The sequence below is a fragment of the Aulostomus chinensis genome, chromosome 7, assembly GCF_037954235.1.
Source record: "Aulostomus chinensis isolate RoL2024-O1b breed Wild chromosome 7, RoL_Achi_v1.0, whole genome shotgun sequence".
NCBI classification, from domain to species: domain Eukaryota; kingdom Metazoa; phylum Chordata; class Actinopteri; order Syngnathiformes; family Aulostomidae; genus Aulostomus; species Aulostomus chinensis.
The window spans coordinates 16,752,501-16,765,746 of record NC_141326.1 but is presented as its reverse complement, the minus strand read 5'-3'; the positions used below and the strand labels follow the sequence as shown (position 1 = coordinate 16,765,746).

At 44.3% G+C, this 13,246-nt stretch overlaps 1 protein-coding gene across 7 annotated transcripts in view; it reads right to left on the bottom strand.

The window, feature by feature from the left end:
• Positions 1–265: 265 nt before the first annotated feature.
• The window catches only part of shank3a (SH3 and multiple ankyrin repeat domains 3a), a 141,492-nt gene continuing 128,511 nt past the window's right edge, over positions 266–13,246 (bottom strand). For 3 of the 7 annotated variants that reach the window (XM_086208806.1, XM_086208807.1, XM_086208808.1), the window contains 3 exons: positions 12,384–12,910; positions 10,187–12,288; positions 266–4,710 (listed from right to left, as the gene is read on the bottom strand). In XM_086208806.1, the coding sequence (XP_086064932.1) occupies positions 4,140–4,710; positions 10,187–12,288; positions 12,384–12,910 (3,200 nt within the window). In that variant the 3' untranslated portion in view covers positions 266–4,139. The other 4 variants (XR_015117051.1, XR_015117052.1, XR_015117053.1 and 1 more) reach the window with 4 other exon arrangements.

Here is a 13,246-nt window from a genome sequence, read left to right as displayed (position 1 = left end):
GATTAATTTGGTCATCAGAGAGATATGAGAAGGGGGAAGTTGACCTGTGAGACAAGGCTGAGGCGTTGCAGTGATACATCCACCGTTCTAAACTTCACAGTGCAAACAAGGAGAAAACCAACAACGAAAGAAAAAAAAAAAACCCTTTTGATGATAAGATCAGTGGCTCCAGTGGGTGACCAGACCCCAATGGATTTTTAAAAAGGTCACACTAACCCCCTCTCCCCCTCCTCCCTCCCTCCCCTCCCCACCCACCCTTCCCCTACACTATGTAGATTGTGCTTTGTTGATTAGAAGACAAAGATAACCCTTCACTGAACTTATATTTGACCAAATGATGTGTGAAGTTTCTCTAGCATCACTTTGCATCTTGGTGTTTTTTTTTTTTTGTTTTGTTTTTTTCTTGTGGTAAACTTGCACAACAATCCTGGTGTCTGGTAATCACTACAGCCTGCGTGAATCCAGACTGCACACACGCTCAACCTCTCAAGTGTTCCATCGCTCATTGGAATTTATATAGGAACAATAAGCCAAGCTGGATCATAAACTTCACCACAGTAAAATCAAGCAAGTGTGATACTTTGTCTAAAAATGTAAATAGAAATGTTAATGCAAAGCTCACAGGTAGATATACACAGGCTATATATATCTATATATATATACACATACACATATATATGTATAGCCTGCTTCTGTACTAAATAATGAGTGTATTTCCACCCGTAGGAAATACCGAAGGATCTATCAAATGTCTGGTTCTCAAGATTTTCAGGAGATGGCACCATATTATTGAGTCTAACAGCTCAAAATGCTGCAACTAGGATAGTCCTAAAAGTAAAGACAAATATACAGTTATTTTTTGGCACATTTTTCCTTTGTGTTGTTTGTTCCTCAGAGGATCAACTTATACAGCATATCCAAAACTCAGAAACTGAAGGTCTGAAAAAGGAAAAAGGAGTGCGGCCAGAAAGAGTGGAGGGTTAAGAAGTGCAGTGGAGCGCAAATGCCATCTGGGAATGAGTGTAGAAAAAACAGTGACACTGTATAAGCTGCACCTACACAGAAACAAGGTGAGTTGTGATTGAAAATGTGACAATGTTTTTAATAACCCGGGGTAATCTCTGTCTGTGTCTCCCCCTTCGGGCAGAGCAAAACCACTCAGTACAAAGTAAGACTGCAGAATCAAGATGTTCAATGTGGGATTGGAGGGGTGTGTGTGTGTGTGTGTGTGTGTGTGTGTGTGTGTGTGTGAGTGTGAGTGAGTGTGACACAGCCACTGCCGGGAATCTCTGATGGTAATACAGTAAGGCTATAGTGACTAAAATAAGATGTAAACTCTAACAATCACACTCTCACACGTTCATTCTCATGGTCTCTCTCTTAAACAAATACACACGACGAGGAAACCGACATACAACCACGCACGCACGCACGCACGCACACACGCACACACACACTGCCCACACATTGTGAGGAGGAACAACCACACAGAGAGATTCAGGGACTCCAGATGCACGCATGCGCTTGGATGATGGGTGGCTTTTATGTTAGCACCTTGTCACCTTGTTTTGTGCAAATCATCCCCTAGTTCATAGTTCAGAGTTCAAAAGTTTAAGAGTTCATAGAAAGAATAAAATCTGCTCACCTTTTCCACAGGTGGTTAACTATGCATATATGCCAAACATTCATATATAGATCTATATACTTTTTGTTTTTCAAAAATTTATATGAAATCTATCATATATACATTGCTTGTGATTTAAAAAAAAAACAAATATTTGTCATTTGTTCTTTTTTTTTTTTTTTTTTTTTACAAGTGTAAGTATGTTTAGAATGGACAGGATATATCTTTTTTTTTTGTCACTCTAAAATTCAAATGAGTGAAAGATTCATGTATCATGTTCCACACGCTACAAAATCTACCCACAGTGTCCGAGGGTAACACAAATCAACAAAGAAAGAACAAACACAAAAAAGTCCAAAATGAGTCTGAGCACGTAACATTTAAGTCAGAAGTAAAATAATCCGTGAGGTCACAGTGAGGCAGTGAGTGCTATTCTTACAACCCAGATACGCTCACGTCACCGCCCGTGCTTCTACAAACGGCTGGCAAAAAAAAAAAAAAAAAAAAAAAGAGAGAGAGGATGATGTCTCGTCGTGGCATAATGATCGGATCCTGCTCATGTCCGGAGGTTTTTAGTGGTAAAAGAAATTACCTGACCGTCAGTTTTTTTGTTTTTTAAAAAAAGCTGTGGACAATACGCTTCTTTTGTTGTGTGAATAAAACTCACTGTTTCTCACTGCCAGCTACTCAAGAATACAATTGTAGATTTTCTATTGATTTTTTTTTTTTTTAACAACCTGGGTCGTGTTCACAGTTTTTGCTGCCACTTTTTATGATAATATTTTACTCGCTAAGTAAATTGTAGAAACACAGATAAGCAGCAACTTTGCAAGATGCTGCCAGGTTGTAAAATACTGAATTTTCTTGAAGACCTTCCAGAAGCTTTCTCCCATCCCCAGAGCCTGATAAACTACAGACACATTACAGACGCCGGGGCAGATGCTCCTTATTTAACCCTTGTTAGATCAGATTTTGTTTGGTGTTACCAGGGATGCAATCTGACACCTTTCAACACTTTTCTTCTCTACCGGCGATGAGAAACATCCCAGTGTTTCCTCCTCTCACAGTACCAGACCTGCCTGGTGTGAGAAGCATCATGGATGACAGGGATGGAAATTTTACTAGCCCACTTTGATTTCTTGAATTATCCTCATGGGTACAAATTTAGTATCAAAACAACATCCAGCTTGTCATGCTTGTGGCATTAAACTTCCATCCCTGAGTGATGAACAGGCCTGTCGTTACCTGTCTCTCCTTTGGTGGTCCTGATGCTGTTGGATAAAGACAGAGCTGCCCCAGAGGGATCTGTAGTTTAGGCAGTAGGGATGGGGGGGTTGGGGGTTGGGGGGGTCAACTGGGGTCTCTGCCTCACATTTCGGGATGCCCTTTAGTATGAAGGAAGACCGTAAGAAAAACAAAACGAAAAACAAAACAAACTCTTTGTTCAAGACATGATGCAACTCGTCATGCTACGGTTCAAGAAAGGGTGACCATAAGGAAAGTTTTATACCTATGACAAAAATTTCATTTCCATATCTATATATTTTTTTTCTTTCAAATATATATATATATATATATATATTTTATTTTTTTTCAAATGAGTAAACTATTGTTGGAATAGATTTCTCTCTGCCTTCTATACTAAAAACCAAAAACTTAGTTGCAGATTAGATTAATACATGTCCTCTTTGCAACATTGTCTTTTCTTCTGAAAGCTATATTTAGATACATATATTATATAATACCTATATATAATATTCGCTTTGGAAAACCAAAAAACTTGATTATGAAAAAAGCCACGAGTGTTGGTTAAACATTCTCCAAATATAATAGATAGCACAGTCTGGGTACCAAGGCGGAGGGGTTTCTCCTGTGGTTTACTGTGTGGAGCTCCACCTCTGGGCTCTGAAGTCTTCGGTTTAAAAACACCAGCAGATATAGAGAAGACACATATCCGTTTGTCCTGCGCTCATCATGGTTGATCTCTGTATAAATATTTTGAAAGGCAACTGAGCTTTCTGTTTGGAAAAAAAAAAAAAAAATCTTCCTCCTCCTCCTTTACTCAAACTGCAAAAAAGACAGGCTTTTAGAGGCCTAATAGATGGTGGGATAGAGGTAGAGAGGAGTGGAGGGTGTAGTGGGAGGTGTGGTTGGTACTGAGGGAATGACTGAAGCTTTCACAAATCAAATGTTTTAAATGGAACTCATTTTCCCCAGCCAAGAAAGAGCAGAGCCCACTTGTTTTTTTAGGTCTGATCGAATTGGATCCAGGCAAGGAGGTGGGCAGGCACTGAGGGCTGAATGTAGTGACTCCTCCTCGTCAGTGCAGTGCCAAGTGCAGGGTGTTAATGATAAAGTGTTGCTGAGGACCACAGATAAACATAAGTTATGCCAAACATAAAAAAGCAGCTGAAGTAAAAGAGGAGTGGTTGCTTTCTTTCTGTTTTTGTCATCGACTCTGAATCGTTCTGTCCTCGTCCTTCTCTCCATCTGTTGCTGTGTCTCAGGGCAGGGGTCAGCTCTCTAGCAGCTGTTTTAGCGCTCGCTCAATGTTCATGCGGTGTCCGACTCGAGTCACTCCCAGCTCGGCAAAGTCATCCTTGGTTAGAGCTGGGAGATGAGAGCCCTCGATCTCATGCTCCTGAAACCCTGCTCTGTGCTCCCCAAGATTTATGCTCTCTAGCCAGTCTCCCACGTCGTACTTGTTCCAGAGGTGGAGGGGTTTCTGGTGGAAAGGTCTGAGGGCTAAGAGCGGTGACCCCAGCCCAGGGGAATGAGAAGGTGACGGAGATGGCGAGCGAGAGCGGGAGCGGGCGCTGGAGCTCCTCATTACAAAGCGGACCTCTTTGGGCTCCTGGGGTAGACTGAGGCTCGAGGATTTGAGAATGGTTTGTGGTGGTGTAGTTGGTGAGGTTGGTAGGCCGTAGCCTGAAAATCGTCCAAGAGGGTCGCCCCGATCAGGTGAACCTGAACCTGGGCTTGGGGTGCGTCGGGTGACAGGGTAGCGGCTACCGGGGCGGATGGTGAATGTGGTGCCATAACTTCTCTGAGAAATGGTGTGGAGCTCACCTAGGCTGCTGAAAAGTCTGGAGGACACAGAAACAAAGAGGGTGTCAGCAATAACAGCAGGGGGAGATGAAGGTGAAGAAATCGTATAGGAGAAAAAGAGGAAACCGGAGCTTTGCATTGCGTATCTGAGGTGTTGTCACTTGTTCAAAACATAGTATAAGCTTAAGGTTAATGGTTGTTAGAGACTGAAGCAGCAAAGGTCTTGAGAGAAAGATGGTCTATATTTTCCTCATCAAACCACTTAGATTTACTCAAAGATTAAGAGCCCATATTCAGTAGCACCTGTCCTACGCTCATCTGAGCATTACTGAAAGTCTTTTTCCTCTAATTGATTTGAAGCGCCTCTTCAGCCAAAAAGTATATTTTACCTTCCAAGTACTCTGAAATAGGTATCTTGAGCACGCAGAGACATTTTTCACTGCTGCATCACATCTTTGAGGCTGCAGAATACAGAAAGAGCCAGCCACGTACATCTGGCTTGAAGCTAATGGCACTCCATTACCACAAACGACTAACAACAGCAAAACTGTCCCAAAAAAATGTGAGTTTATAAAGTCTCAAGTGCATAATCCACATCTTCTGTATCCAGGCGTATGCTCAGTAATGCTCACACATTTGATTTGATCTAAAAACAAACAATAACTCTTCCTGTTCATCACTTGTTCACAGTAGCGCCCAGCGCGACCAGCTGGGGCACTCAGTTGAATCGACTTGCTTGCACTCGTCCATGCTCCTTCATTGTTGCCCCAAGTAGTCGTGGCGGGAAGTTTTCATGTTGTTTATAGTTGTTAATAGTAGGATGCCGTTAGCTTCTAGCTAAATATATGTAGCTGGCTCTTTTTGCATTCTGGAGTCACAAAGAAAATATACAGCTGTGAAATAAACACCTTAATGAGATCAAGGCATCTATCTGTGAGTACCTGAGAGCTAAAACACACTTTTTGGCTGTATTGTCTCATTAATGAAAGGCTACTCTCCCTTAAGGAACGTGAAGTGTTGAGTGAGACCTGCAAAAAGCTTCGAATCAGATTAAACTGTACTTCCTCAAAGCACAAAGTCTTCTGACACATTACAAACATGCACACACACACATTCATCTACACTTCTGGATTTTGATACTTTTGGCTGCAAATTACTGTCATTATCTTTCAAGAAAAATATGCCTCTTAACGACAAATAAAATGGTGCAAAATGAAAACAGAGGTGACAAGAACACCTAATATTTATGATATATCTTTACTGCATTTATGGAGGCACGCAGAGTAGCATGTGTTTTCAAAGATTAGCATTGGCTCATCAAAGGAATCTTCATAATCACATAATCCAAAAAACATCGACTGTGCAGCTAGCACAACCTGAACATCTGCACTAGACTTGTGAAACTCGCTGATTCTTTAGAAGTCAGAGAGGTCATTTCTTTTAGGTTTGACTGATCCTCTTCAGAAATAACAGGAGCAGCAATTTGTGATAGGGGCTGATTGCCAGTTAATATACTTCAGATCTAATAAAGGAAATGATGGTCAGAGAGGTGGAAGTGTTCTGTCTGTCTGGGTACAAGCAGGGAGAAGCAGACAGGAGAATGTGTTGGTGCGATGGCGTGTCTTTCATGCATGTTAGCAAGTGTCTAATAAACAAGTGTTTTCTTTAACTTTTCATGTGGGTGGGATTTGGGCTAATGGAAAAAAATGTGAGCTAGGCAGCGCAATAGGCTGGAAAACAAATGATCCGACTACAGGGAGCCGACGGACATGAGATGAGCTCCATGCGCACTTACACAGTCGTCCTGCCCTCCTGGGCGCACAGTCAGTTCTAGACCAATCAGATCAGAGCAGCAGGGCGGAACATGCAAGGTGAGCAGAGAGAGAGCAATGGGAGAGAATGTTAGCATCACTCCATGAGACGCAGCCTCCCAACCAGACATATAAGTGTGCTTCAGCCAACTCTGCTCTCTTTGACATGCATAAATGTGCAAGTGTGAGTCTATGACGTGTGAGTGCATGTTTGTGAATACGTGTGTGTGCGTGTGTCTGCTTGTGTTATTAGTGTGTAAACATGACAATGACAGCAGAGTAGGTTTCAGCACTGAAAGGTCTGACTAGTGGGCTACATGAGAGAGAAATGAGCACACTATTCACATACCGAAAAACTGCACAAAGAAAAACAAACAAACAGACAGCAAAAGGCGGGCACATGTCCCTTGACTTTTGTGGTGGTCACTTTTGCTTTCAAGCTTAAATGATGACTATGAAAAGTTACAATTATGCTGGACAAACATACTTTTCTCTATGTATTATGCACAAATAATTCACAAGTTAACTCATTTATATTTGCATGAGGTGCACTGTATATGAGAGGAATGCGCGTGACATCTTCTTTTCTGTTCTAGTATGGCTTTAAAAAAAAAAAACCTACAGTGCCGATAAGCAAGACAGTCAGGGACCATGGCCATCCTCAACACAATCACTGAAAAACAAAACAAAGTTATGCAAATTACATGAACTGAGACAAACAGAAAAGTAAAAGGCACAACTGAAATAAAAAGAGATTTTTAAACCACCCAAAGCTGTGAAACACTGCATGTGAACAAGACAAAAAACAAAAAACAAAAAACAGCAGCATATGTGATTCAAACAAGTGGATGGGGTGAGTGATGGAGATGGATTAATAGCGCTGGAAAGCCTATGTTACATGCCGAGCGCTCCGGTGAGTGAGGAGAAACAAATGCAGAGAGAAATAATGGTGTGCATGATCATTTTCCTGTCACAGCCGATGGCGATCAACTGTCAGAATGAAGATGCTGCATATGATTTTGCTTGCATAAGCTCAGGAATGATTGCTCTAGCTGAGCCTGATCACAACCGTGTGTTCCATCATATACAGTATTTGATCCGACATGCAGGGCAGTACAGACCAATGAGTAACAAGTGAATTTGTAAACTACCAAGTATCAATGTCAGTGAAGCATGGAGTAAGTCGTAGCCCTATTTTGATCAGCTCTTTTCCTGTAGACAAATGTATTCAATCAGACATATGGATGGAAAAACTGTGAGACGATTCACTGACAGCAAAGGGGGTCAACTTCTCTTGTAGGCATTAATGAGAACCTTTAACAGCCATCTCAGGGCTCACTTTGTGGCATCAACATCAGGATCCATCGCATACATTTTACAGTTTATATATATCAGGGGTTGTTTGGTCATTAAGTTTGATTTATTTTGAGAATATTTTTAGTCTGCTCTGGACTTGTGGCAACTATTGCATGTCCGTCCATCCTGCAGGTGCCATCCCTCTTCTCCCTGAGGTTTCTTCCAGTTTTTCTCTCTCCTATCAGGGTGTTTTTGGGTAGTTGTTCCTCATTTGAAACAAGCGTCTAAGGACAGAGGGTGCCATCATACCACGGGCAGATTGTAAAGCCCCTGAAGCTAAGTGTGATTTTGGACTCCATGTCATTCAGCTCTTAATCAGCAGCATATTGGTGAAAGAACATCTCTTGTAGAACATGCGTGGAATGAGTTTTCCACCCTCCATTAACAGAAATGAGGGAGTAGGAGAAGAGAGGAGCAAGGCTACAATGCTGCAACTGCGTTTGAGGCCTGTCTTCAGACTAATGAGCTCTTTGGGAGTTCAATGCAAAGATCGAGATTGATGAACTATGTGAACAAATCACCTTCGACCTGTGCAGCATATTAAAATGTCAGTATTGTGGCTTGTGTGAAACTACCAAAGGGAATCCAATTTGTTCTGAAGACATAATTGCACAAGTTCAGTCTACATGTTCTTTCAGATGAATTCCCAATCAGCCATGCTATAAAAACCTGTCTGAGCTGTCTGAGGCAGGTTACTGACGAACAGAGGAAAAAACAAAAACGAAGCCTGGGCTGATCAAAAGAGAAAGCTCAGTCCACAGTTACTCACATGTGACAACGAAAGGCCTGTAAAAAGCTCAGGACTTGCCCCAGTAGTCAATGCAAGGATCATGAGGGGATGATTTTCGCATGACTTTGGACATGACACACCATTAATTCAGTCATGTTCAAATAGATCAGGAAATACATCCTTAAATCTTTGAGTTGATCACTGATAACACTGCAGGATGGGAAGCAGCGATAAGGGGGAAACAGTCATTTCCTGTCTTATCAGATCCATATCAGTGATGGCTGCGAGAAGCAGTAGATATAAGGATGCATCCCTCTACATATTTTATGAACAAAGGCTTTGGGGAAAAGCTTGAGGGAAAAACTGGGAGGGTAGTGACTTGTAGGGCCACAGGTTAGAACCCAACAGTGAGACTGTGTGTGAGATGAGAGGCTGTCAGGAAGTGTGGACCCTCAGGCCCTGTTACCTTGTTTGCATCAGTAGATAACTTACTAAAACGTGCACGCACGTACACACAAACACACATATGTTCCGCACAACACAGGAGTATAGCAGTAACTATGGAAACAAGTAGCAGATTATACCCAAGTTCTGAGATAAATTGCAGTACCACACTCTCCAAAACCACTCATTTTTCCAAAAAAAACCCTTACCTAGTTATCTATCTTATTAATTGGAATTTTTTTTTAAATCTGCAATTGAAGGAATCAAATGATGCAAACAAGGTAATGAATAATATTAAAAAGGAAAATACATGGTAGAAAATGTATAAAAGAGGTATTCTCTTTCAGTGGGATTAGTTGAAGGGTTTATTAGGAAAGATATATATATATAAAAAAAAGCTGCTTTACCCTAGGGGCTATAACCTTAAGGTTTACTGTCTCCGGTGTCCTCACATCTGCAGAGATATAAAGGACTTCAATGTACTTTCAGGCAAGGTGTAACCCTCTCTCCCCATCCCCGTCTCAAATAATAGACAAGAAACACCACTGTAAACAACCCTGGTGAAAACACTGGTGTCAGCGTGTGAGCAGCAGGTCTTCTCTTTTCTCTTCCTCATGCTTGCTTTCACATTGCGAATGTTACACCACGCAGATATCACCTATTAACTATGGTATCACTGCCAGGGAAGCTAATGCTAACAATGCTGGTTAGTGCTGACCTATAAGTCGTTTACCATCACTGATGATTAAGATGGTGATACATCTAAATATTTTACAATGTGAAGTACAACACAGCCTTAAAGAGAATCCTCATGTCTCTATCTTTGAGAGAATCTCAAAACGTCTCGGCTGTCTCTACAATTAAACAGATGTGTCAGTTTTCAGGTTAAAATATGTTGAAAGCTTTGTGTTTGCAGTATCTCTTCCCCTGAATTGTACTCTCTAGACATAAAAAAATGTTGTAAGCAAAGAGTAATATAATGTGTCCACAAACAAGAGAGAGGAATTCAACTAATACAGAATGTCAAGAGACACGTCTCTCTGAGGCTTGCTGACTCTCATGTTTCTGCCTCCAGACGGTTAACAGATGTGACTGAAACTCTTTCTTAATATCATAATTTGTCACTGAGAGTTGAATAGAGTTTTGCAGCAAAGGAAGTTGTTTTTCTCTTACCTGGCACCTGCCACAGGTGACTTTCGCCCAGGGTCAAGCGATGCTCCCAGTGGCTCCTCTCCCAATGACCTCGTGTCTTTATTTAGCTGCTGTAGTCGGGAACTGAGCTCCCCCATGACAGATGGTTTTGCTCCCTCATCTGCACCCAGCCCAAGTCCTAGCCCCCCAAGATTGCCCAAACTTCCAATACCTATCCCCACTCCTGGCACACGGGGCTCCACCGGGTCCCCCCACAGCTTGGACCTCCGCTGGAAGAGGTAGCGCGGCTTGGTGGGGGCTAGTCCAGTCACTGAGGCTGAACCACCTGAGGGCAGCCCGGCTCCTCCAGCCGCAGCAGCAGCCAGGGCAGCAGCCTGTTGCTGTGATAGCAGCTCACTGTCAGAACTCTGCTTTAGCAGAGGGTCCCTGAAGGTAACGGGGCCTTTACTGCCTCCTATCTGGGACTTGAGTCGGGGCTTAGGAGGCACTGGCGGCTTGTCAAGCACAAAAGTCTGCCCATCGGCATAGGAAGTGTGTGTGGTGTGTGTGTCAGCAGGCTCGCCACTTTCTGAGGACAATGTGGACATGCTGGAAACCGTGGAGACAGTGCTGGTGGTCTCAAGATGGTGGTCTCGCTCTCTCTCACTGGAGCTGCGCGTGTCAGCCTCCTCCACGCCTGAGTCAGCCGCAGAGCCAGATTCGCCCACTGGCGGGGGCTCCAAGGGGTCAGAGGGCTTCCCTGAGACAGCTGCTGCACTGGGTGGAGGTGGGAGCAGGGGAGGCTGAGGCTGGGTGGGTGTTACAGTTGGGGTAGTTGGAGTTGAGGGAGTTTGGGGTGTTGGTGTTGTAGGGGTGGTGGGAGAGGGGGCAGGTTTAGTAGGGGAAACTGGCATACCCTGTGTCTGTGCCAGCAGCCCATTAGCAAATTCGTCTGGTGGCGGAACAACTCCAATCTTACGTAGGTCCTCTCTTGTTTCTTCATCACTGGAGGACAACATTGCAGGAGGCAGGGTCACTGTATATGCATCCACATCTTCCTCAGAGCTTCCCTGAGCCAGACCCTTCTCTTGCGCTGGGCTGGCAGGACGCTGAGGCTGAGGTTGGGCCTGAAGCTGGGGCTGGGAGACTGTGGGACTGGGGGATTTAGCCCGTGGACTTGGAGATTTACTGGGTTCTTTGGATGCTGGGGCAGGTGCCTGTTCTAGTTCTGAACCTACCCCGACAACCTGGCCATTACTGGTAGCGTGGACCATGATCAGCCCTGCCGTCTTCTGCTGCGAGGTATCCATAATACTGATCAACATACTTTTCTTATCCTCTAGTCTTTTCTCCTCCTTCCTCTCTTCTACTCTGGCCTCCATCTCCTGTCGGAATGATACAGCTGATGGCGATGTGGTCCACTGTGGTTTGGTGGGCTGAGGAACTAATACTGACGCTGGAGAGGATCCATACCCTGCTGCCTTGGCGCTTTTAGATGAAAAAGGAGGAGAAATGGGTGCCCCTTCCCCATGTGGCGACTCTTTGGTCTGAGTGTCAATGAATATTGCCCCCTGGCCTGCCCGCTCCTGTTTAGTCCTAGGCTCCGGGCTGCTAGTTGGGGACTGGCTCTGGGAGGTCAGTGCCCTCTCCCTTGCGGCCAGCGCAAGAGCCAGTGGTGAGTTGGGGTCCAGGGGCTTTCCTGTGAGTGGATGGATAAAGGTGGTCCCACTAGGTGAGGGGCCGAGGGCCAAGGCAGGAGGAGGCAGCTGACCCAGCTCTCGGGTCAGCATCCGTTCATCAATGGAGTGAGACTGAGTCAGAGAGGGGACCTCAGGGCTGGTAGAAGATGCCCCCTCCATAGTTCCAACAGAAAGGAAGACAGTGGATTTCCTCCGTTCCTCTAGACGACGCTCACGATCTTTCACTGCTCCAGCAATTGCAGCAGCGAAGGGACCTTTACCCTGAAACAATGTTTCCCCTTGGGCACGCATACGTTCTCGCTCAGCCATCAGCTGCTGCTGATAGTAGTCTGCACGGCTGGTGTGTGTGTGCCCATGGGTGTGTGGGTGTCGTCCTGAGGGCGAGCTCTCTCGGGAGTGGGCAGCTGCTAAGGCCAAACTAGCTTTTTCTTGTGCATCCTCCACCTGTAACAGGATCAGAAAATCAGCCAAGTATGACAATGTCAGGAGGTATTTGTCTCTTTAGTTTTAACATCAGACGTCCCTCAAATGTAACCTACCTGTAGTTGTTTCACCAGGGGGCTCTTTTTCCTCTGGGGCTTGGTGGGTGTGTATAGTCCAATACTAAATTGCCCCACATTGGCGTAGGGGTTGTCAATAACCCGGCCCTTCCTTTTGATTCGCTCAGGTGGAGTGGCAGCAGAAGGACGGGGAATTTCTGTCGGTTCAACAGGTAGATGCGAAGAGTCCTGGAGGATGATCATGGAGCGGGCTTTTTTCTGTCTTTCAATATGTGTGGCCTGCCGCTGAGCTGCCTCGTAGGGCAGGTCCAAGGAGGAGGGCTTGAAGCTGGACCGTCCCCCAGGTTCGTGTCCCTGACTGTGGGTCCTGGATGGGGGAGGTGGCGGGCAGAAAGCTGGGGGAGGACCAGTGTCTAGGTAATAGGGAGGAGGAGGGGGTGCTGTTTGTGGAGGTGGTGGAATGGGATGGGGCTGTGAGTGGTCTCGGAGGCTGTCAGTCATGGAGGAACTGCGGGGGAATCTGTGCTCACCTGCCAGCGCAGATAACCGATCCTCCTCACTGGCACCTAATGACAGGGGGACAAGCACAGACTATCTGGTGATGCAGATCAAGATCAAGCTGATTTTTATTTTCAAGCATATCTACACAATGTATTTCATAAAGCGAGGACTATTTTTAGCTTATTTTACAAGTCATTCAACATTCATTCAATGACAGTACTTGAAAACATGAAAAATGTTTAATAATACAGTGGGTATTAATAATGTATGTGTTTATCTACTTTTGAAACAGGCTCTGCACTTGAACATCTGCTCTGCAAATCTGTATCTGTGAATATCCAGTACCCATTTACACAATCTGAGCATGTAACGCAGTATATTTTATATATATATATATATAT